We start from the raw sequence: 25,652 nt of genomic DNA, 5'->3' as shown, positions 1-25,652 counted from the left end.
TTTAAGTAAACTGTCGTGGTTACTGTTGAAGGTACATAATAACTTTTGTTGGTCATATTTTATTGAAATGTGTAATTTATTATATAACTCCAATGTTATAAGCGTTATAGTACTTAAGAAAATCAGTGTTGTAAGTCATCTCTGGCATTTAGGGCTAGTGTCCATGCCTATGTAATGAAATATATATATTTTTTCCATTAGAGAAATCCTTGGCAAGAACACAACGGAACCAACTAAGAAGAGGTAAGCAGTTTGATTTGCCCCTCAGGAATAACAATAGAAGGATCGGAGTGAAATTTCCAAGTTCTCAGTTGTGTTTGTTGGGAATACAATATTTTGTATTAACTCTTTTGCTCCTGTTCAATCCCTTTTTGGCTAGTTTTTGACCCCCAAATTACATGCATCCATTACATGGGAAATCTTGCAGTGCCAAAGGTGTAGTTGACTGAGAACTCTAGTTATTTGGGTCGTAGCTAACCAAAGCCTTATCTTTTCTTGGAAGGGTTAGAAAGGTTTTTCTTCTCTATCATCCCCATTAACCTGTCTCTGTATACTGTTCTCTTGGTCCACTTAAACTCTAATTTCCACCCAGTGTTTTCATTCATATCCGTTCTTTAGTTATGTGCTTAATGTATATTTCTTTCTCGTTAAATGCTGTTAAAGTTGTATGTCTTATATTTGAGGAGTGGGAAAGGAATTTAGCTCGATGAAAAAAATCAGATACACCTTGATTTGAATCATACCTGACGTAGGTCCTTAAAACAAGACTGTCACTGAGAAGTAGATACCTTTGTTAATAGCCACTTGCCCACTAATCCTCAAATAAAATCTGAAAATAAGAGTTATTTGTAGAAAAACGATTCTGAGCAATTTTGAGATCCAGAAGTACCTTCTGAATCATCAGTTTACGTGAATTATGTATATTTATTTATACATATTACTCTTAATACTGTTATTTTTAAATGTCTTTTAAGTTAAAGTAATGATGTAACATCCAGAGAGGCTGAGAGGAAAGTGAAGAAAACAAACTCACAGAATTCTAGGGCCCTCATTCAGCAACCACGAGCATTTTATTACTCCCTTTCCAACTCTGTTTTTGTAGTTATAATTTATAATGTGTGGGCAATTTTTTATCCTCTCCTGCTTTTTAAATTTTATGCCATCATATATATTTCTGTGTTGATAAATTATCTTTATGCTTCTTACTTTGCAGTTTTAATAGTTGTATAATATTCTACAAAGAAACGGTACTTTGTGGAATAGTAATTTACCAAATGTTGGACATTTATATATTTTCATTTTTGAGAATACTTTGTAACATTTTATGTGAGTCTGTGGCATTTTCTGTGTGTGGGTTTGTTTTCCTGTTTCTCTTCTCTGACTTGGACTAAATTCAGGGAAGTAAACTACCGAGGAAGAAGCATTAGTATGTTTAATACTATATGGAGACGTAACCACATTGCCTTTCAAAGAGGAAGTGGCAAACGCCCGTCTAGAGTGACACCAGCAGTTTTGGAGAGGAATAGGGTTACTGCACTAGCACCCATGTTGAGTCACCATTTTCTGAGGGATGCAAATTTAAAGAAAAGGTGATACCTCATTGTTTTCTTTTGCATTTCTTTGATTATTAGTGAGGTTGGATAGTTTTGTATATTGTTTAACTAGACCCAGCTCCCACTCTGTGAATTCTCTAGCTGTGTCCTTTGCCTGTTCATTTGTTTAGATACTATGTTTGTTCTGGGTATTTCTTACATGTAGAAAAAAATGTCTACCATAAAGTTATCTTAGATCCTGTCCCATTTGCTTGTTTGCATTAGTGCCGTGTCATGTCCAATGTATTTCACTGTATTCTGACCGGACTTGGTAAACTGTGTCTAGGACGGTGACACTCTGTCAACCAGAATTTATCTACTTCCTAGTCAGCCTGATAGTGGACTTCGCTGCAATTATGAATAATCTTTAAAATGATAGTAATGAAATGTTTATTTTTTATGCCGCTTTGAGTTAGTAAATGTTGGTGGCAATCATATTTTATTAATAGAAATTTGAAAGCTCTATATTTAGATTTGCACTTGTTTAATGATTTTATATATCGTACTTGCTAACTGTGCTAATTCTTCTGTTCTTGAGATAAAATTCCTTGTTTATTAAAATATTATACCTTTTAAATGGGCTATATAGAGAGAAACAGCTGGAAATTTTAGTAGTACCGACAAGCTTTTTAGTGTTGGTTAAGTTCTCAGGAATGGAGTTGTGAGCATGTTGGTGTTTCTTTGCAGTGAGAAGCAGCTGGAATGTTTGCTGACACACTGCATTAAGGTGCCAATGCTTGTCCTGGACCCAGCCCTGCCGGCCAACATTACATTGAAGGACCTACCATCTCTTTACCCTTCTTTTCATTCTGCCAGCGACATATTCAATGTTGCAAAACCTAAAAACCCTTCCACTAATGTTTCAGTTGTTGTTTTCGACAGTACTAAGAATGGTAAGGTCTTCTTGGGGGTATTTTAAAGTCATGTTATCATTGGGTGTTTTGAATTGAAAAGAAGTGATGCAATTTTAAAGAAATAAAAGGAGAAGCACAAAGCTGCCGTTGTATCTCAGCCGTGACCTCAGAGAGGGACTGCATGTGTTTTACTCTGCAGTGCACGTGCTTTCTGTGCTGAAGGTCAGGACCTTCAGCCTGGTGCTCTCACATATGCCTTACTCTCTGGGCTCTCAGTTATTCTGGATGCTTTTTTTTTTTTTTAACCATCTAACTACTCAACAAGGTTGTTTTCTGCAGTTTGGACAGAACATACCTGGAGCATTCATACTTTACAGTCTGAAGCATCTGGTTATACAGTTGATTTGGCCAGGTTATGGAATTGAAATTAAACTGTAATTACTTCCATTAAACTGTTCCCGCATCCTTAGAGAGCCTCTCCTCCCACTTAGCCCATGAACCCCATACCTGCATCTCCTTCTTGAGCTTCTTGTCTCTTAAACTTCCTCTGCACTGAACCTCTACTTGCTTTGATTTTGCCCATTTTTCCTCACACCCCTGTCTTCCTTGTGTCTCCTCACACATGTGTGGTGCTGCCCGCTGCTCCGTTCCTCTTCCTCTCCTAGCCCATCTCCTGTTTTTCCAGCCCTGTCTCCAGTTCTTTCTCCTCCATGAAGATCCTGGACTAGTACATTCACAGTGATTTTGTTTTTACTTTTCTGCATTCCCGTAATGCCTGTAACCTGGCTAGCAACTTAGCTGTGATTGCACTGGAGTCTGTGGCGCTCTCATCTCGTCTCTTTACTGGCAGACACCTCAGCCCTCCTGCACCACTTTGTATCCTGAACAGTGTCTCGCGTAGTGCTTGCCTCCAAGGACTTAGCAATTATTTGTAATTTGGCAGGAAATTATAATCTTTCCAAGTACAGGCCTCTCCCCCTTCACACTAGAGACCTGTTCCTGGACAATTTAGTATAAATAACTTCAGGTTTTTTATAACTTAAGTTATATTTTAAATATATATAGGGAAAGTAAAGGGATAATCTTTGACAAAGTATAGTAAGTTATCTGTTTTATTTGCTTGTTTTTTCAAATTAAGGTTTCCTTAAATTAAGGTACTCTGATAGCATTTTGTTTGGGGAAAAAAAGGAATGCCAATATATTAGCAATTATAACTCAGTTATAACATCTGTGGAAAGAATCTTGGATTTTCCTCTACTAATTTTATAATGTAGTGAAAACTTAAAAGATTGTGAATTTTGATAAGTAAAGTCAGTAGTGAACTGTACACTTCCAAACCCTGTGTTTTCAATTCCTATTGGGTTTCTGTTTGACTCTTCTACGCATTATAGTCATTCATTCAGTAAAGGATTGTTGAGTCACTGCTCTGAGTTGGTGCTCGTTCTAGGTAACAGGGAAACAGCAGAAAACAAAAAAGATACATTCCTGCCTTCATGAGCTTACCCTTATGGTGGATCACAAACTCACTCTTTACCATCCTCAATTATATTGATCAGGGATTGCCAAATCCTTTCTTAAAGGACCAGATAGTAAATATTTTAGGTTATCTGGGCCACAGCCAAAATGGCAAACATTATATAGATATTTATATAAGAATTTATCACTTAATCTGTTTAAAATGTAAAAACTGTTCTTTCCTTGGGCCCCTACAAACACAGGAATAGGCTAGAATTTGTCTGTGGACTGCCAACCCCTGATTTAGATAAGCAATGTGTAGCCATACTTGACGTTTCATTTATCTCATTTAACCTTTTTCCTAGTTAATTATCGAGAGCCATTTACTTTTATTTTTCCTTCTCAAGTGTGTCATTTCTGTGCCTCCTCACGTGCTATTTAGACTGTTTTTCGGACATTACTTCAACAGTCGCACGATCCAGCCCTCGGGCCTGGACCTGGGTCTCCTCAGCAGAGTGGTGGAGCTCATCCCCTTTGATGAGTCAGAAGTGAATTTCCTCCGTGACAATTCACTGCACCTCGGGGCTACATTGACTTTTAAAAGGAATTGCAAAGTGCTTCTTTACAGGTTTCTCACACAGGTTAAGTCTGTACCCCTCGCAGTTCTACGGAACTAATGTAATCTTTTCCCCATGACATTTCTTTTCATTCTTGTTTCTTTAGCTGGGTCTAGGGGCTTGGCTGTGTCCTACTTTGCTCTTCTCAGAATGAGCTGTAGTTTCTATTACTTTCAAAGTGTGTCAGCTGGAATCGAACATTCCGTTTCCGTGTGGATCATTCCACAAATTGACCATTCATTTAACAAATGTTTATTGAGTGCACACCGTGTGCCAGGTGCTGTTCACAGTGCTGAAGATGCAGCAGTGAGCAGATGGGAAAAAATCTCCGCCCTCACTGAGTCTACATTTTGGCAGAAAGAGGCAGACCATAAGTACAACATACAAGTAAATATATTGTTTGTGGAAGATAAGTGCAGTAGGGAAAAATTAAGCCGGGGAAGTTGGGTGATCAGGGCAGTTTCACTGAGAGGGTGATTTCTGAGTGAAACTTTGAAGAAGGTGAGCAAGGGGTGAGTCAGGTAAAGTGGGACAGCTCGTGCAAAGGCTGTGAGGCAGGAGTGTGTCTGCCATGTTTGGAGAAGAGCAGGGAGGCTGCTGTGGCCGGAACAGAGTGAACAAGAGGAGAGGGGACAAGAGATGAGCTAGAGAAATAATGGGGCCAAATGGTGTAGGCCCTGGGGGCCGTGACAAGGACTTTGGCTTTAACCAGGTTTGATGAGGAATCATTGGAGGGCATTGAGCAGGGGGTGACGTAATCTGACTTGCGTTCCAAAAGGATCAGCCTGGCTGCTGTGGTCGGGATAGACTGGGGGAGGGGCAAACGTTGAACTAATTCAGGCAGGAAGGAAGGTGGCGTGGATCAGTGTGGTGGTGGGAAGTGGTTGGATTCTGGGTTTTCCGAAGGTTAGCCCAACAGGGTTTTCTGGTGGGGCAGTGTTGGGGAGTATTACCTTTCTTATTTTAAGTACTCTTCTGTTTAACAGCACAAAGTTGCCATGGAAATTCGGTGTGGCCACAGCACACGGATGACTCATACGGAAGTCACTGTCCACTAAAAGTCCTCCTAAGTTTTGAAAAAAACTTACATGTGCTAATGTTCAAATACCCCTTATAATTTGTGATTGTGTGGATGGCTTTGGTGCCCAGTTAAAAATCTTACCTTTGTCTGCAGGAGATTTTATTTTGCTAGATTGGGCTCATTGTTCTAAATAGTAAGAACTAGGAGAACCCTTAGTCTGTTACCCAGGATAATAGCTTCTCTGTCAACTTTATGTAAACCCACCCCTCACACGCATGTCTTCTGTACCTTCCAAAACCTCATGGGTTGTTGAACAAGGCAGAACCTACGGCAGACCTCTGAAACCTTTTTCTAGGTTGACTGTGGCTTTGTAATTTTACACTCTCCAGTGAGAATTGATTATAACCCATACAACCTGAGATCTAGCCTGTGTATTTCCATTACATCCATCAAGATGGTGTGAGATGTTGTTAGCTATGTTGCTGGGATTATGTGCAAATATATACATGGTGTCTATAAGAATTATTTGACCTATCAGTGTAGAACCCACCATGTCATTGGTGAGGGAGACAGAAACAGACATAGGTGTGCATCTGATACACTTATTCATAGTGAACTCACAGTGCTTGCTTTCAAGATAAACAGTATATTGCAGAAACTTTCTTTTCTTCAGAGCTCACCAACTATGTTTTTATGGGACATTTGAGACCCTTATCCAGGATTGACATCCATCTTGCCAGGCTATAATGTGCAGAACTGGCTTTCTGTGCCCATTTTGAAGGTCAGGATTCTACCCATCTGACCTCTCTCCTGTTTTCCGTGATCCCAAATGTCAGCAGCTAGTTTGAGGTTTTAGAAACCTTTGCCAGTGGGCTGTGTCGTTCCCAGCCTCCCTACCCCGCCATGTTCGTCTGCTCTTTTCAGCATTACCTGAGTTCATTGTGACTCCTAAGGAACTCTAGGATCTGCAGCGTGTCCCTACTGCTAATCTAAATGCCCCTGGCCTGGCTTTCACGAGCCCCCTTCTGTTTGTCCCCACAGCAGTGGTTTCTGTCCAGTTGCCTGTCATCTGCAAGTCTCTGCTGCCCACATGAATCTCGCCTTCCGTACTGCAAAGTTTAACATTTGTTAGGCACTGAATTACATTGATCCCCTTTTGTTGGATGGGTTTTACCTCCCCAAATTTCCTTTTTTTGAAACTGTGTATTATACTATTTTAACAGCTCACAGAATGCTTTGTACCATGTCCTGCCAGATATTATAGTTAAGTATTCATTAATAGGCTTGTTTATCTTATTCTTTATTGTAGTTGAAGATGCCCACACTGAAATGTTCAAGGGAAACAGCAAACAGACAGTTTGGAGGGGCTATTTGGTATGTTATTTTAAATTCATTTTGTTTTTACAGTAGACCAGAATGCAAGTATGAGTAATAAAGCTGCTGTACTTTGAGAGGCTTTTTGCTGTTTACTTTTTCTCTGAGACTAGTGTATTAGTATTAATGAATATTGGTTAAGTAACCTTAATTCTTACTTCGAAGCTTATATGATGCAGTAGATCTTTGCTCGTTTTCGCCAGCCTTATGATATGGAGAGTGAGTCGTGTTTCCCCCGCTCCTGTTTTAGACAGCAGACAAAGAAGTCCCTGGGCTAGTGCTAATGCAAGATCTGGCTTTCCTGAGCGGGTTTCCACCAACATTCAAGGAAACAAACCAGCTGAGAACAAAACTGCCAGAAAATCTTTCTTCTAAAATAAAACTGGTAAGAGCCTGGAAAATACAGCATCCAGTACAGTGCGTCTCGTTTAACGCGTGACCCTTCTCTTGTGATTCATTTCATTCAAGGGATAACTGACTATCAGAAGAACCAAACGGGGCTTCTATTCTGCCTCAGTCTGTTGTGAAAATGCCCCTTTGTTTATAGGAGATCCTTACGCTTTACTCTTTCTTTAAAGTGATTTGAGAGAGAGAAAGAAACATCGATTTGTTCCACTTATTTATTCATTGGTTGTTTCTTGTCTGTGCCCTGACCAGGGATCAAACCTGCAACCTTGGCATATTGGAATGATGCTCTAACCAACTGAGCTATCTGGTCTGGGTGTCACTCCTTACTCTTAATTTGGGTAAAATCGTGTCTAATTTTGTTTGCTGGTTTCCTAGATAGAAGCAGGATCATTTGTTTAACAAATGAGCTTCTCCGATGTGTCAGGTTCTGTTGTAGTGGCTGGAATATAGCTGTGGACAAAAAGACAAAGACCCAATGGCACTTACAGTATAAGGAAATGGAAGCGTGGAAGGAGGAGATGGGGGCATTGCCCGTGTAGTGAGTATTCACAGGCTCCATGCTGTGTATTTATTGAAAGCTTTCGCTCAGAGAGTGGGCTTCAGGTATTTGGAACATTTGATAATGTGAAACCTCCATTCATTAATAGCTAGTGGAGCCATTAATGTATTTAGGATTTAAACTTTAACTCCTCATGCTTGACCAGTGATGCCATTTGTTAGAGTTGACTTTGGAGGGTGACCTATGACATGCCTTTTCTCTAACATTTATTGTTTTCAGAGCCATTTGCCTAGTTGATTTAGGGCACAGTTCATGTGGGTATACTTTCCATTTGACATTATGTCAGGATGCCTGCCATCTGCCCTGACCGGTGTGGCTCGGTTGGGTGTTGTCCTGCAAGGTGAAAGGTTGCCAGTTCAATTCCTGGTCAGGGCACATGCCTGGGTGGTGGGTTTGGTCCTCAGTTGGCCATGTACAAGAGGCAACTGATTGATCTTTCTTTCTCACATTGATGTTTCTCACCCTCTTTCTCTTTCCTTTCCCCTCTCTCTAAAAATAAATAAAATCTTAAAAATAAACAAGATGCCTGCTGTCTGTCAGAATCATGCCAGTTGTAAAATGTGGGTGTCTCTTCTCTTAGAAGAGAGGGCATAAAGTTCTTGGCTCCAAATTTGTTGGGACCTGGTTTTCTTGATATTACAAAGAAATGTTCTTTAAATTTTGCCACTGTGTTTAGCTTACTTATATTCACTGCTTGTTCCTGTTGATGTTATTGAGCAATTTGGAGGTGAAGGATAGAGCTGGAGGTACTGGTGGCGGGATCTGTGATCGGGGAGTTCTTACACAATACCTGTCTCGACCATGTTTTTTATATTCTTCCTCCCAACTCTTTTTTCCCGTGTTGCACTGTTTTAAGATACACTGTATTAAGATTAAGATCTTTGTAAGTGATGATACTATGAAGGACATTTATGTTTTTTCTTTTTTAAATATTTTCCTCCATAACTTTTTTTATGGTACCTGGAATTAATATGGTAGTGCCCAGATAGATTAGGGTTGAATTATTTCTTTATCTGCAACTATTTGAAAATAGATATTATATTTCTCCTTCCCCTGAGTTATTTTTAGTGCTGATTTGGGCAAGTAAGACCATAGATTAACATTGGTTTCAGCCATGTTTATTTGGCTTCTTGGCTTCCTGGCTGTTCGTTCTAGGTACATCTTTACTTTTGATTGTCGGCTCAGATTTCTTATGCAGAAACAATGACATTCTCGATTCTCTGTATGTAATTCCAACTCTAATAAATTTTTGCACAAAAGAAGTTTCATAATCTCCATTCTCTGCCCAGGTTTGACTGGCCCACCGCCAACCCGTTAGCAAACTCTTGCTGAATGGTACGGAGTGGTGGATGCAGGTGGAGCTAAGGCGGGGTAGTAACTTGAATCGGACCAGGAGTACCAGTGGTCTCTGTGCATGATGACACCACTTTGCACTGCTCATTCACCCACTTGGAGATTTATTGGGATCCTCAGACTTCTCGTGGTGGAGGCCAGCACCCCTTTGAGGGTCAGAGAGGTTCACTATCTGTAAGGTTCACGGCAAGTCGTGTTCATGATGTCTCACCTGTGGTCAGCTTCAGGGATTAGGACGTTTTGGAGGCTAGAGAGGACATGAGAAAGAGGAGGAACAGAAGGTCTGTGTCAGCACTGGAACACAATGCTTCAAGTGACTCTTTCCTTAGGTTCTACTTCCTGGTTTTTTTATGAGTGCCCTGAGAAGGAAGTTTCCTATCATTGGGTTTCCAGTCCACGTAGGGAGTGCTTATTAAATGCCTGCTGGGTGCCAGGGACTGTGCTAAGGATAACTGAGTGAATAAAAGCACTTAAATAATTTTTGGGTGTGATCTCCTCTAAATGTGTTTACAGATAGAAAGTGCTGTCGCACCTGGGCTTTAGGTGCACTGGAGGCGAGGCAGGCTTTGCAGAATAGGACGCATTTTACCTGGGCCCTGAGCAGAGCAGCTGTTCTCTCAGCAGGGAAGGGAGTAGGAAAGACCATTCCCGGAAGAGAGAATGGCCCAAGCAAAGGGCTGGAGGCTTGCACATCGAGGTGTTTGCAGAAAGTCGGGGCAAGTGTTCCTGAAGGCCAGAGCCCAGGCAGGGTTTTTGCTAGTGTTCAGATTGGGAAGATAAATCGAGGTCAGACTGAGAAAGACCTGCAGTTAAAAATCCTAGACTTTATTTTGGAGGCAGGAAGCTTCTCTAGGAGGCGGAGGACCCCTTCTAAGAAACACAGCAGGGGAAATGTAGCAGACAGAGCTTAGGCCAGAGGAGTTTAGAGGCAGGAAAAACAGTTTAACCACTGCTGCCCCAGCCCAGCAGGCCATTTGGGTTCAGCAAGTGCTTTGTCAGTAGTGCAGTGATGAGAATGGTTCCAGAAACATCTGAGAGAGCCCCTCTGCTTGACCTGGTGACTTACTCTTAGCTGGGGGGAGAAGGAAGGAAAAAGGAAAGGGGGAGTGGATGTTTCTAGAGAAGATGGGAGTGATGGCATTGGCCACCGCAGTCGGAGCTTCAGTGGGAGAAGGAAGTTTTTTAGGAAGGAAACCCAGAGCTCAGTTTGGGGTATGATTCCTTAGGGTGCTTTGTGGCACGTGGGAGGAAAGGGCCATTAGGCCTTGGACCTGAACAGCTGAACCCTTTTGCCCTCCCAGGCTCCTCCAGGAGGCCTCTGCCATCTAGAGCTCTCTTCTGCCCCAGAGACTCCTCACTGGGCTGCAAGCGTTTCGGGACAGGTACTGCCTGTTCACCTTTGTACCCCTAGTGATTTGGGGGGGCCTGACACCTAGGCGGCCACTCAAGAAATGCCTATTGGAGACAGGCTGTGACTAAACACACCCGTCACACACAATGTCTTGGAATATAAAGGGGAGGAGTTCAGCATTATGATTATCCACAGGAGGCACTTGCGGTGTATGGTACCATCCACAGGAGGCACTTGTGGTGTATGGTACCATGACCGTATTCATACAGCATTATTTTGCCTTTACTATTCTGTTAGAGCAAAACCAGAATCCTCACCCCCATACCCCTAGGAGGTGGGACTTGAAATTGGTTTCATTTGCAAGATAATAGATTTGAATTTATAAAAATGTGATTCTGGGTTATAATCTTATACATCAGTCTTTTCTGTTAGAGGTTTTCTAGTTTGACACACCTTGACGTGAGTTCTTTTGTGAATTGATTAATTACCCCTAATTTGTCTGTAGAATTTTTGTATGTAATGGAAACAGAATTTACCTTTTGAAAAATCAGATTGTCCACTGGTCTTTATTTTCAGGTCACTCTAAATCTTTGTGTTTTTAGACATTTTCATTTATGGGGTTTTTTTTTGTTTTTTGATTTCTGTTTTTGTTCCTTCTTTAACATATATTAGAGCAGGTGGGAAATCTTCCCAAGTCTCTCTAGTGGGTTCTCACATTTGGTTTAATTCTTTCACAGTGGTTGCCAAGTGGGTGTGCAAGAGAAGTGGAGGACATGGGGCTGTCCTCAAGCTCTTTATAATCTCTTTTTGGAGGCAGTACCTTTGTGTATTAAGTGTTAAAGTAACAAAACAAGATAGTATAGGGTTAGGCATACAGAAGAGTGGTATAGACTTGGTGCTGGCATTTAGAGACAGGAGAGGTCTATGTGGACCAGAGACCGGGGGAGTTTTCAGTGAGAAAGAGGCTGCACGGGCTCCTTAAGGTTGACCACGTCATTTGTTTCAGCAGGAAGGACAGTGCGGGCAGAGTGGGAACAACTTGTTGGCCTACCTGGACTCTGTCCCTCAGACCTCGCTGTTCAGGGCATGTTCAAGGTCATAATAAATTGTAGTAATATTATATTAATGCCTCTCTTTTTAGTGACTTCCTTGAAACTGTCTTATGTACCTGCTCTCTTAAAGCATGGCTCTCTTTCTTTTAGTTTTATTCCTGAAATAAAAACTGAAGTAGATTAAACAAGTAACTCTGGAACTAATTTAAGTTTTAGAAAAGCACCAGGACATACTAAGACTTAGTAAGTTTGAGTTGTCACTTTACTAGAAGGAGCTAATTTGTTTTTCAGTTGTATTAGCTGGCATGTTTTTTCCCTAACCAGTAACTAACATCCTGAAATGTCAGTGGCTTAAAAATAGCAAAGTTTTACCTCCCAGTTGTGCTAACATGTCCCTTCCTGGTGAGTCCATAGGGACTAGGTAGGTGTCCAGTTGTTCTCTCTTTGAGAAACTTATGATTTTAAGAATTCAGGTAAACTTATAATTTTGGGTAAGAAGCTATATATGGAGGCAGTTGTCCATAGTTGCCCAAACTAAGAACTGCAGCCTTTGGCCCTCATTACAGCCATGGTTCTGTGCCACCTCTGGTCTTTCTGGAAAAGTCATTAAGGTTGTCCAGGACTGGGGAGCCACCTAGTGGCTCACACAGGATATTTTCTCCCCACCTTTTTCAGTACTGAAAACTTGGTAGATTGTGGTAGCAGAAAATCTTTTTCATAAACAAATATTTCCTTATGCTCTTTACTTTTCATCTCTCTTCCAGTTACTGTACAGTGACCTTAGGAAAATGTCTGAAATTTTGAAATAGTTTTCCAGGATAAAAGCAGTTTGTAAGAAAAGATTAAGATAAGGATATTTTCCCAAAATTTTAAATTAAATTAGAATGTGAAAGTACTATATTTATTTATCCTGGAACAGTGTTTTGTACACTCCAGGGATCCCCCAGAGGTGCTGTGGGAGCCACGGGGGGAGGTTCGGGGTAGGTAGTGAGACTGTAGGGCCTCCAGATAGGAGGCCCTGCGTGGCCTCCATCCCATCTGCCCCAACACGGAGGCAGGCTGGTGACATCAGTAAGAGCTGACCTCCAGTGAGTGCTCAGTATAGGCCAGGCACTGCTAGGGTGAAAGAAAGCAGTTGGGAAGCCAGTATACACGCATGCAAGCACGAACACAGACATGTACAGTGTGTACACAGACACACTGTTTCTGGAAAGAGATCACGGCCCACATAATGTAATGAAAAGGTGAAAAGATACAAATAAAATGCAAACTCTAACCTCTAGTTTTTGGGCCTTCATAAACTCAGGAACCTTTTGAAAGATGAGCTAAGTATAGTCATGTCACAAATACAAAAGCTTAGTCTGAGCCCATAAGACTTCGTGTTTGCTTCTGTTTTATGAATTAGAAAAGAAGGCCCTGGGCTCTGTTAGGAGAACTAGTTCAGCAGAAGGATTTTATCATCCTCAATTAGTGGTTTTGAGTCCTCTCTCTGCCTTTTTAAGTTCTGAAAGGCCTTTTTCGTGGGAAATTGTATGATATAGGCTTGGAACATAAACAGATCAAGGGTGGTGTGGACTTGGATAGAGGTGAGGAAGCCTGTTTATAAAATGTGTTGAGCCCTGCCTGGTGTGGCTCAGTGGATGGAGCACCGGCCTGCAAACTATAGGGTCGCTGGTTCAATTCCCAGTCAGGGCACATGCCTGGGTTGCAGGCCAGGTCCCCAGTAGGGGGTGTGCAAGAGGCAACCACACATTGATGTTTCTCTCCCTCTTTCTCCCTCCCTTCCTCTCTTCTTTAGGGCTATTTTTCGGCTGGTAACCCTGTTGTTATCTTACAGTTGCAGCTGTACTCAGAGGCCAGTGTAGCACTTCTGAAATTGAACAACCCCAAAGATTTCCAAGAACTGAGTAAGCAGACCAAGAAGAACATGACCATTGATGGGAAAGAACTGACCATAAGTCCTGCGTATTTGTTATGGGATCTGAGTGCCATCAGCCAGGTAAGGAGTGCCAAGATTCTTTTAAAACCTGAACCTGTTCAGGTTGTTAAAGATTTATAAATCACTTCACTCTGTTCGAAGAAGGAAGAGGATTTGATTGGAACTTTTCTAATTTTTTAGTCATTGCTATTGGTTAATATTAACTCAGTGACCTAGAATCAGATCCAAGAACCTTTTCTAAAAAGCGTGTTAAAGAAATACTCTGTATTTGTGCTGTTGTAACTATGCTGAGTCTTTTGCAGTTTTTGTAATGTTTAAAAGTAAGACTGGGCCTTTTTTTTTCCTTTTTCTTTTTGAATTTATTGGGGTGATACTGGTTAACAAAATTATGCAGGTTTCAGGTGCACAGTTCCATAGCATATCTGTCATCTGAACACTGTATTGTGTGTTTATCACCCCAAGTTAAGCCTCCTTTCATCATCATTTACCGTACCCTTCCTGTACTCCCCTCTCCCTCTACCCCCTCCCCAGGCAATTCCCACACTGCTGTCCAAGTCCACGAGTTTTTTCTCTTTTTTTTTTTTCAATCTCTTTACCCTCAAGCTCTCCCCCATCACACCCCTGACTGCTGTCAGCCTGCTCTCTGTCTATGGGTCTGTCTCTATTTTGCTTGATAGTTCATTTTGTTCACTGGATTCCACATATGAGTGAAATCATATGGTACTTGTCTTTCTCTGACTGGCTTGTAAGACTGGATATTTAAAAGTTGGCCAGAGCACCCTGAGAGCTAAGAGGGCAGCGGGAGAGACAGAGGAGGAGGTATGGCTGAAGGGGTATTTTACATCTTCATGCACCAAATGTTTTTCTCAGTCTAAGCAGGACGAAGACGTTTCCGCCAGCCGTTTTGAAGATAACGAAGAACTGAGATACTCGCTGAGATCTATTGAGAGGCATGCGCCATGGGTTCGGAATATTTTCATTGTCACCAATGGGCAGATTCCGTCCTGGCTGAACCTTGATAACCCTCGAGTGACGATAGTAACGCACCAGGTACATGACTTCCACATATCACAAGGCTCCAGGGACTTTTTTCTGTCTTTCACTGTTCTTTTACTTTTCCCCAGTTTCATTCCCTTCACCCTCCTCACCTCTATTTCCACCTTCCTTTAGTTCTTCCATTTGCCTTCCTTCCAAAAACAAAAATGAAAGAAAAAACACTTATCCACCCTCTTTCTCTCTTGTGTTTTTTTGGTTTTTTATTTCTTTTTTTTTTTTTTTTTTTTTTTGGTTAAAAGGATGTTTTTCGAAACGTGAGCCACTTGCCTACCTTCAGTTCACCAGCTATTGAAAGTCACATTCATCGCATCAAAGGACTGTCCCAGAAGTTTATTTACCTGAATGACGATGTCATGTTCGGGAAGGATGTTTGGCCAGATGATTTTTATAGTCACTCCAAAGGTCAGAAGGTGAGTAGCTAAGAGGAAGGGATGCCGAGCTTGGAAGTCACTTGGAAGTTATCAGTGGGAAATCAGGAGTCGGTATATATACTACTATATCCAGATTTGATCAAATAAATATTATTGAGTGCTAAGCTCAGGAGAGTTACAATCTGGGAGAAAGAAAAGTACTTCCTAGTAATTTTTCGCTTGCCTACATTCTCAGATGCCAAGAACTCCCTCTTTTTTCCCTGACCTTCTAAATTTTCTACTATATTCTGTCCAATGTGGCTCAGTTGGTTGGTGCATCGTCCCATAATCTGAAAGGTCATGGGTTTGATTCCCAGTCAGGACACATACTTGGGTTATGGGTTCAGTTCAGGACACATACAAGAGGCAACTGATCAATGTTTCTCATTCACACCAATGTTTCTGTCCCTCCCTTCCCCTTGCCCTAAAATTAATGAGCATTTCCCCTACCCGTGTGGCTCAGTTGGTTGGAGCGCTGTCCTGTAACCAAAAGGTTGCAGGTTTAATTTCCAGTCACGGCACATATCCAGGTTGCATGTTCAATCCCCTGTCCAGGCTCATACAGAAGGCAACCAATCGATGTTTCCCAGTGATGTTTCTCCCTTCCTCCCTTTCTAAAAGCAATGAAAAAATGTCCTCAGGTGAGGATAAAAAAATAAATAAAATTAATAAGCATGTCCTCGGGTAAGGATTAAAATAAGTAAATTTTCTACAACAACAGCAGAGAAAACAAAATCACGATGAAACACAAAATCATGGTTACAGAGTCAGCAAAGTGACTGACACAGAAAGTTAGCTCAATTTTCTGCTTAAAGACATGGATGAAGTCTTATCGAACCTGGTCTGACTCTGGCTTTGGGAGGCAGGATGGAGAAGTGGCTATGAGCACAGACTCAGGAGCCACTATTTAGGATGGTCCTGGGCAAAGACCCGACCTTTGTGTTTTCTGTGTGCCTGCTGCAGGAAATAGGAATACCCCTGTAGCATTGTTAGAAAGATTCTTTGATAAGCTGGAGACTTATCGCCATAAGCCTATGATAGAACTCTGCCACTGCAAGTGCTAACTGCACAAAGCTCCTTTTTCTGCTGCTGTTTATGCCATCCCAGTGTGCTCATTGTCCTGTGCCCCTGTTCTGCAGCCTCCCCTGTGTTAGCTTGTAGTGCTGCGGAGTTGAGCTGTGGCTTGACGGGGGAGACACGCAAAGTCGGTGACCTGTACAGTGATTTTCATGCTGGCAGGTGTGCCCTGGGTGCTGAGCAGTGGGAGCGGAGCACATGAGGTTGAAATCAGACAGCAATAGGGAAGAATTCCCTATTCCTTTGAATTGAGATGAACTTTGAAGAACAAGTAGAAGTTAGATTCCAAATAGATGGAATGTCCAAAGGCATGCGGACTTGAAAAAGGGAGCATATTTTTTTTTAATGATTTTAGTTTAAAAAGTCACCATGTACCATATAACTCATCGGGAAAGCAGGTGAGCTCACAACTCAGATTGCTGGGCTGGTTAGCTTGTCACAGAACCTTGTGCTTGGTGAGAAGGACGTTTAGAGTTCATCTGCTGTTTTTTTCAGCCATGATGCAAGATTATGCACAAATACACTCAGGAGTTAAGGACAGTTGTCATAGAAAAGCAGTGACTCGTATGGTATACTTTCCACCACTTGGGCATGCGTTTGTTATAAAACCATGGTGGGAGAACCTAACTCACGAACTGAGTCCTTGTCTGCTCTCCCTGAGTAATGAACAGAGAAGATGTTCTCAGTAAGAATTATCAAAAGAGCAGAACTTGGGAAATGACTGCCGGTGCAGGCAGACTGAAAGCAAAACACGTCACGTGAATGCCATCAGCCTGTAGGAAATACTGACGTTTTCTAGAGGCTCGTTTTTTACAAAGGAATTCTGATTTGAGAGGGAAAAGCGTCACAAACTGTTTTATATTCTCTCTGGTGTTCTCATAGGTTTATCTGACATGGCCTGTGCCAAACTGTGCCGAGGGCTGCCCGGGCTCCTGGATTAAGGACGGCTATTGTGACAAGGCTTGTAATAATTCAGCCTGTGATTGGGATGGTGGTGATTGCTCTGGTGAGGATGTGCTCATATATAATTTGCTTCTGTTTATGGAAGTTTTTCATTGCTAATCATTATTGAACATGTCCAGTGAATTCAACGTTTTCGTGTATTAAAATAATCAGTAATCCATAGACTCTCTGGAGGTGATGCTAGTTCCCTTCCGTGGCCTAGTTTATTCATATTATCCATTGTTGAGGGCATTTTCCCACACTGGCCCTGCACTTGAAAATATGAAAATCAGGACTATCTTTAAGTATGTAAGCGCAAGAGCAAGAACAGCTGTAACTAGTTTTTATGGGAGCTCATGGCAGCAAATGCGGGTAGGTCAGTGAATGACATGCAAAAGAAGTACACGTCTTTCCTCCTCAGCATCTCATCTCTTATTCTCACATCCTTATGTTTGGACTTGTTGATAACAAGATTTTTACTTTTATTTATTGCCTTTCAGTTTATAAAGAGTTGTTTAAATTTATGAAATGTCCATTATCCATCTTAATTTCTTCGTCACCTAAGAAAGAGAGAGCATCGCCCATGTTCCATGTGAGGAAACAGATTTGGAAAAGTGTCGGAGGAAAGAAAACTTCAAGTTGCATCTCACTCAGATCTGCTAGAGGCACTTTTGAAAAGTACAAGCAGCTGCAGGGAGAGAGCACAGATGTGCGGAGTGGATCTGTGTGGTCCCGCGAACTCCGCCTCTAATAGGACATTCACATTGGCTAATGAAGTTAGCACCCATGTGAGGACTTGTTTTGGGCAGTTCTGACAGTCACAGTGTTTCAAGTAATCTCTCCCCGTTTCCCTGCTCCTCCATCCACATCTACACGCGCCCCCTTGAGAAAGTTTGAGGCTCGCACTTCTAGGTTACACAGCTGGTACGCGTCCAGCCCAGTGCCTGGTGATGTCCCATTGTCAGTTTATTTTCTTCTTAAGCTACATGAACCGTTCTACTAAGGAACAGGGTGAATGAACCCTTTCCACTGAAACTCATACATTAATCTTGAAAACAACTGTGAAGAAATAAGGAGCTGTCTTTTTTTTTCTCTAGCTTATAAGCACAGCAAGATTCTGTTGTCCTCCTCCCTCTCCAGGTAACAGCGGAGGGAGTCGCTACGGTGCAGGAGGCGGGGGAACCGGCAGTATTGGAGTTGGACAGCCCTGGCAGTTTGGAGGAGGAATAAACAGTGTCTCCTACTGTAATCAAGGGTGTGCAAACTCCTGGCTCGCTGATAAGTTCTGTGACCAAGCCTGCAATGTCTTGTCCTGTGGGTTTGATGCTGGTGACTGTGGGCAAGGTATATTTATTGTCATAAAAATACATTAAGGATAAGGGGATAAAAATCCTTGGCCAGTAGAGAGGGTTTAGGCTTACTGTTTTTATTTAAAGTAATTATTCTCTCTGTGTCCCTTTCCCAGCCTTGCATCCAAACTAGTTGTAAGTGAAAAGTAAGAGGACACAGACCTTTACAAAACAGTAAATACTAAAGCTGCATCTTTTCCTTTATTACTCCAGTCTGATTTTTTTTTTTTTACTAAGCTGATTTACCTTAGTTGAAAATATAAGAGATGATGGGTTAATTTGAAAATAATAAAAGACCAATAATTTATTAAATAAGGACAATTTGAATACTGGAGCTTGTTGATAGCTTATTAACAGAGGTCGTTTTGGCAGAAAGTTGTATTTTCTCAAATGGACAAAAGGATGGAAGTCGATTATTGGAGTTTGCAGTCAGGCATCCTGCCGTATCTCGGTGGTGAGTCAGACTCCGCAAGCGTTCCGCGTCGATGACTGTGATGGCCTCACGTAGTCCAAGCAGCCCCGGACCAGTAGTCCTTGTGTAGGATTTCTGATTACTTTGAAGTCTGTTTAAGCTCACTGTTAGGAAATGAAAACTCAAACCCTAAGAATTAAAGGAAAAGGGGGGAAATGGCTAGTTTTTTAAAAGTTGTGTTTGTGTTTTTTCCCTCTAGATCATTTTCATGAATTATATAAAGTAACTCTTCTCCCAAACCAGACTCACTATGTTATTCCAAAAGGTGAATGCCTGCCTTATTTCAGCTTTGCAGAAATAGCCAAAAGGGGAATCGAAGGCGCCTATAGTGACAACCCAATAATTCGACATGCTTCTATAGCCAATAAGTGGAAGACCATCCACCTCATAATGCACAGTGGAATGAATGCTACCACAATATATTTTAATGTCACACTTCAAAGTAAAAATGACAAAGAGTTCAAAATCCAGATAGCAGTCGAGGTTGACACAAGAGAGGAACCAAAACTGAATTCAACTACCCAGAGGCCCTACCAAGCTTTGGTTAGCCCTGTAACACTTCCTCCAGAGGTGGAAATCCCGTTTGAGGATATTCCCGAAGAAAAACGCTCCCCAAAGATTAAGAGACATGGTGTTAATACAACTGGGAGACCCCAAGAGGAGGTGAAAATTCCCCTGGTGAATATTTCACTCCTTCCAAAAGAGGCCCAGTCGCATCTCAAGAACTTGGATTTGCAACTAGAACGTGGAGACATCACTATGAAAGGATACAACCTGTTCAAGTCAGCCTTGCTGAAATCGTTTCTGATAAACTCACAGGATGCCGACGTGAAAATAAACCCAGCTATCGTAACAGATGAAAGAAATAAGAGTTTGGAAGCCCCACTGGTAAAACAGGTTCACAAAAGCACCTTGCCAAACAGCGTAGGAGCATCTGAAAGATTACAGAGGTCCACTTTTCCAGCAGGGACAGGAGACGTGAATGGCCACTACCAGCAGCAGACTCCACCGCTGGACACGGAAACCAAAGCAAGCTTTAGATCTGACACGCAGACCCAAAAAGGAGGAGGCAGAAGTGTGTCAAAAGAAAAGCTCTCTTCTCTGATTGTTCCACTGGAAAGGCATGCACTGAGAGAGAAGACAATCATAGGGAAAGAACAAGAGAAAAACGGAATGGAGGACAGTGCTAAAAATCACTTACCTGGTAATGAAGTATTACCTGGACGAAAACTGCAACATTACACAGACAGTTACCTTGGGTTTTTGCCATGGGAGAAAAAGAAGTATTTTCAAGATCTTCTTGATGTAAGTTACACTCAGCCTTATTCCTTCTCATGCTCAGGAAAAATAAATAACCTTGTAAGTGATAATAATACAGTAATGGCTACCATTTATTTAGCACTTCCCCTGTGCCAGTCAGTGAGCTAAAAGCTTTTCTTACATGGTTTCATTTAATTTTCTCAGTGGCCCTAACAATAAAAAGAGTTTATAATGGTTTCTACTATCATTTATCCCCATGTTACAGCTTAGAGAACAGCCTCAGTGTGAATGAGCGAGGGATTCAGCCAGGGACATACCCCAAGTAAGATTTCAAGAAATGCTTTTGCATACATAGTGCAAGTCAGACCTGACATTTTTCCAGCTTCACTGATGACCAAACCGAGGGGCAGAGAAGTTCATTCACTTCCCTAGTATATACAAACTGTTGTTCTTAGGCCAATGTTGGTGATAATTTCACTGAAGTCTAGTTTTGTCCTGCTCTTAGGGTCCTCATTTTATTTGCCTGTCATGGACCATCAGTGACTAGTTATTACATTATATAAAATGGGCCCTGGCTGGTATAGCTCAGTGGTTTGAGTGTGGGCCTGTGAACCAAAGTCTTGCTGTTTTGTTTCTCAGTCAGGGCATATGCCTGGGTTGCAGGCCAGACCCCCAGTAGGGGGTGCACAAGAGGCAACCATGCATTGATGTTTCTCTCCCTCTATTTCTCCCTCCCTTCCCTTCTCTCTAAAAATAAGTAAATAAAATTTAAATAAATAAATAATAAACAAAATGGCACCTTTGCCTCCTGTTAACCAAAGTACACTTGTACGCTAAACATAATGCTACTACGTGGAATTCTCTTTTCAGGAAGAAGAGTCATTGAAAACCCAATTGGCATACTTTACTGACAGCAAACATACTGGCAGGCAACTAAAAGATACGTTTGCAGATTCCCTCCGATATGTAAACAAAATTCTAAATAGCAAGTTTGGATTCACATCCAGGAAAGTCCCTGCCCACATGCCTCACATGATCGACCGAATAGTTATGCAAGAATTGCAAGATATGTAAGTCTGGGCTTGTGTTTGGGTTGCGTGCATGCGCCTGGAGCCTGGGCTGCGTAAGGTTTACCCCTTTGCTGAGCTGAATTTATGGCTCTGATATTTGATGACCAGCATGTTGAAGGTATCATCTAAGGTGGAAAGGAAAAAAAGATGTTAACTGCAAACGCCAGGTGCTGTATACATTTTAAATATCACGAGCTCATTATATGTTGTATTTGTACAGGTTCCCTGAAGAATTTGACAAGACGTCATTTCACAAAGTGCGCCACTCTGAGGATATGCAGTTTGCCTTCTCTTATTTTTATTACCTCATGAGTGCAGTTCAGCCACTGAATATCTCTCAAGTTTTTGATGAAGTTGATACCGACCAGTCCGGTGTCTTATCTGACAGAGAGATCCGAACACTAGCTACCAGAATTCATGACCTGCCTTTAAGTTTGCAGGTGTTGTATTCTTTTTCCCTAAACTTTACAGCATTTTTAAATGAAACTTTCAATTTGGATACTTTCTCTTTTTCCTCCCACATGTTTCAGTGTAGTGCAAGTGAGAGTAATTCTTAATAGTTAGTGAAGGTGTTCACAGCCAGTTTATTTTTAGTGCCAGAATTAAAGACCAAATTTGAAGTTCCTATTTCCTGAGATTACTTTTTTTAGGCTCGCAGTAGGGACTACTATTGCATTGTCTGGAGAAGAGCCAGACCATACCTGCCCGTCAGGTGCTTGTGACAAGTTCATTCAGGGGTGGCCGAGTACATATCTCAGCCAGGCTTGTGGTGCCGCACAGTCCCCTCTGCCATGGCTTCTCCTAGTTGGTCCCAGGAGCAGGAAATTCACTGCTGGAGAGGGCAGGATGGGTCTAACTGCAGGCCGTCCCATCTGGTGATCCCCTGGACCGTCTTGTGTAAGAGGGTGCCCCACAGTCCAGGATGATCTACTTTGAAACAGATGAGATATTTGTATTCATACGCATTGTCTCATTCTGCTCTTCATAGGGTGTTTTTATCTTAAGAATCGTAGAGTCAGACTCTATTTGAAGATAGCATTGAAACACATTTTGGAGACTTCTATGTAGTTTTTATTTTTAAAGCCACAATCATTACTTATAATGTACATAGAAGGTTTATCCTTTTGCTTTGTTAGGATTTAACGGGTCTGGAGCACATGTTAATAAATTGCTCAAAAATGCTTCCTGGTAATATCACTCAGCTCAGCAACATTCCACCAACTCAGGAAGCATACTATGACCCCAATCTGGTAAGTGTCATTGGTTCTTTTATGTAAAACAGAAAGTATGTCTTTATCGGGTGCTATTTACCTGATTTCTATATGGCATTTCAAAAAGTATAGCAGGCTCTATGTGTATATGTCTTTGGTGGAAAGAAGTAGCACAGATAATCCAGAATATTTTGTATTTTGCTTTAGAATATCTTTCTTCCTAACTAATGGATTTTAAGCTCATATTGGGATTAGTTGCTTATATTCTGTGAGCAGACTCCTGTTCACTAGGGATAGCAGAAGACAGCCCTGAAGTATTCTCATTAGCTTGGGAGAACTGTCCAAAGGTTAAACATTAACCGAGGAAATACTCATCAAGTCGAATACCATCTTTCGTCAAAGCGAAATTGCTTTGATGCCAGCACTTTCTAGATCTGACCAGTAGGGGGTGTGGATGATTCGCACACAATGATACTAGAGTGCCACTTAGTTGAAATGATTGTAAGACTGTTGATTGTCAGATGCATCTCAGTTTCAGAGAAGTGGAGAAAAATGTACATTTAGAATCGATGGAACAAGGGTATAATACAGCCATTAATGTGATGCTTACAATTAATATTTACTGCTATGTGGAAAAATGTTTACAAGATAAAATTAGGTGGGGGAAAGTAGGTAGTGCCATACACAGAATATGACTTGAACTATGGAAAACTCCCAAATACCACCACACATACCTGCATAAAACACACTGTAAAAAGTACTAGAAGTGACAAAAGATTAAATCATGTGGGTTTCAATTTCCTTTTTTTCATACTGGTATTTTCTATGATGAAGAGTTTTGGTTTCATAATCAATAAAATGTTATTTAAAAAAGATTTTACCATCTTTCAAATGTTCAAGCCATATATAAGTAATCTATACTTAACTACAGATAAGGCATTTGTAAATTAATACAGAGAAGAGTAATAAGACAGTCCCTGAAAGCAGGAAATCACTCATTTAGCAGTCTCTGTGCTCGCAGGGGACTGTGTTCCTCACTCCTGTTCTCGGAGAGCCCATGAAGGCTTGCTTGTGAGGAGACACCGTGTGACGAGCAGCAGCCCCTCTTGGTGAGACAGGTCAGCGCAGGGGCTGTTAGAACAGGTAGACAAACTATAGGAATTGCCAATCAGGCGTTGGTTAGTTTAGCGTATGGCATGGGTTAGTATACAGATATGCGCCACTTCTATATGGCATTTCTATATGGCATGTAAACCTTTATTTACAAAAGCAGGCAGTTAGCCCGCAGGCCGTAGTATGCCAATTTGACTTTCAGAAATACTCTTGGTTACTGAGTCTTTTGGTTCCCTCTTAAACTTTGCACCCAAGCTGAATGCTTTACCTGCCTGAGTGCAGTCTTGGCCCTGTTGTAAGGTCTGTCTTTTCTCACAGCCACCCGTCACTAAAAGTCTCGTAACCAGCTGTAAACCAGTAACTGATAAAATCCATAAAGCATATAAGGACAAAAACAAATATAGGTAAGTAGACATACCATTTTCTCTTTGTTCACTTTAAGAATAATTAATATAAACATCTGGTGTTCTCATAGCTTTACAGTAGTTTATTAAGCATTCTTTTAAAATTTATGTGACATTGTTTTCTTTCATAATATTGAAAGATTGACTCATTCGGAGGATGCTGAGTCTGTTAAAGTTTCGTAAAATGTTTTTTTACTGAAAATCTGTTTGTCATATCCACATAAAATATTTACACTCTTTAAATATGTTTGATAATCAGGTTTGAAATCATGGGAGAAGAAGAAATTGCTTTTAAAATGATTCGTACCAATGTTTCTCATGTGGTTGGCCAATTGGATGATATAAGAAAAAACCCCAGGTACTGCATTTTTTTAATTAATTAATTTTTTGTCAGTTCTATTTTTTATATATTATTGAATTTATTGGGGTTACATTGGTTAATACGATTATATAGGTTTCAAGTGTATAATTCTAGGATACATCATCTGTAAATTATGTTGCGTGTTCACCACCCAAAGTCTAGTCTTCTTCCATCACCATTTATCCCTCCTTTGCCTTCTTCTACCTTCCCTATCTTCTTTCCTTCTGGAAGTCACCATACTGTTATCTGGGTCTATGAGGGAGTTTTTTGTTTGTTTTTTGTTTTATTTTTTTTCTTAATGCCTCCACCTATTTCATTCAGCCCCCCAACTTCCCTCCCCTCTGACAGCTTTTAGTCTGTTCTTGCCTTATAACCCAGTGATTCTACTTCTGGTAATATATCGGAAGAAACCCAAAACACTAAATCAAGAGAACCTGTGCACCCCTATATTTATTGCAGCACTAGTTACAATTAGCCGACATTTGGAAACAGCCTGAGTACCCATCAGCACATGAGTATATAAAAATGCTATGGTACATTTACACAATGGAATACTACTCTGCTGTAAAAAAAAGAAGGGAATCTTCCCTGACTGGTGTGGCTCAGTGGATTGAGCACCGGCCTGCAAACCAAAGGGTTGCTAGTTTGATTCCAAGTCAGGGCACATGCCTGGGTTATGGGCCAGGTCCCCAGTTGGGGCACACAAGAGGCAACCACACATTGATGTTTCTCTGCGTCTCTTTCTCCTTCCCTCTTCCTCTCTCTAAAAATAAATAAATTAAATCTTTCTAAAAAAAATGGAAATTTTACCTTTTGCCACAGCATGGATGGAGGTAGAGGGTATTGTGCTAAGTGAAATAAGCCAATCAGAGAAAGACAAATAAACTGTTTTTTTGAGCACTTTTAGGTTCAGCACAATTGAGAAAGTACAGAGAATTCCCATAACTTTAAAAATTATCCTTGTTCATGTAAATAAACATGAAAAAATGGCGGCAGCACTAGAGAAGAGAGCAACTTAATTCTGTCTGGAGCAGGTGGAAATGCCTGATGGTGGAGGTAGCTTTTGAAGTAACAGATGGAGTTGCGAGTTGAGATAAAGTCCCCCCAATCAGAGGGACTAGCACAGACTTCTGAGAGTCCAGTGACAGGAGCTGTTCAGTGAGGCTAAGGGACGGGCCATATCATGGAGGAGGTAAGGCCAGACTGGGACTCTCATAGCATTTCTAAAAAAGTTCTTCCAGAGGTGTTGTTCAGTGGTTAGACTTACCTTTGCAATTCCGAGTTTCTGTGAACAAAAAGATGTGCTGCCGTAAATGTGAAAATCAATCCAGTAAATTGCAGTCATTCTTTGG

The 25,652-nt window shown here is 41.2% G+C and overlaps 1 protein-coding gene across 2 annotated transcripts in view; it reads left to right on the top strand.

The window, feature by feature from the left end:
* The window catches only part of GNPTAB (N-acetylglucosamine-1-phosphate transferase subunits alpha and beta), a 56,207-nt gene that overhangs the window by 21,293 nt on the left and 9,262 nt on the right, over positions 1 to 25,652 (top strand). The window contains exons 4-18 of one of the 2 annotated variants that reach the window (XM_024579204.4): positions 202 to 243; positions 2,280 to 2,485; positions 6,849 to 6,913; positions 7,164 to 7,298; positions 13,474 to 13,635; positions 14,446 to 14,625; positions 14,871 to 15,041; positions 17,001 to 17,124; positions 18,201 to 18,404; positions 19,081 to 20,186; positions 21,012 to 21,211; positions 21,432 to 21,651; positions 22,348 to 22,461; positions 23,854 to 23,939; positions 24,199 to 24,297. In XM_024579204.4, the coding sequence (XP_024434972.1) occupies positions 202 to 243; positions 2,280 to 2,485; positions 6,849 to 6,913; positions 7,164 to 7,298; positions 13,474 to 13,635; positions 14,446 to 14,625; positions 14,871 to 15,041; positions 17,001 to 17,124; positions 18,201 to 18,404; positions 19,081 to 20,186; positions 21,012 to 21,211; positions 21,432 to 21,651; positions 22,348 to 22,461; positions 23,854 to 23,939; positions 24,199 to 24,297 (3,114 nt within the window). Of the gene's footprint in view, positions 1 to 201; positions 244 to 2,279; positions 2,486 to 6,848; positions 6,914 to 7,163; positions 7,299 to 13,473; positions 13,636 to 14,445; positions 14,626 to 14,870; positions 15,042 to 17,000; positions 17,125 to 18,200; positions 18,405 to 19,080; positions 20,187 to 21,011; positions 21,212 to 21,431; positions 21,652 to 22,347; positions 22,462 to 23,853; positions 23,940 to 24,198; positions 24,298 to 25,652 lie in introns of those variants that run through there. The other variant, XM_053921963.1, reaches the window with a different exon arrangement.

Source organism: Desmodus rotundus, chromosome 3 (assembly GCF_022682495.2).
Source record: "Desmodus rotundus isolate HL8 chromosome 3, HLdesRot8A.1, whole genome shotgun sequence".
NCBI lineage: Eukaryota > Metazoa > Chordata > Mammalia > Chiroptera > Phyllostomidae > Desmodus > Desmodus rotundus.
The sequence above is the reverse complement of the archived record's forward strand: the minus strand, read 5'-3'. Positions and strand labels throughout refer to the sequence as shown.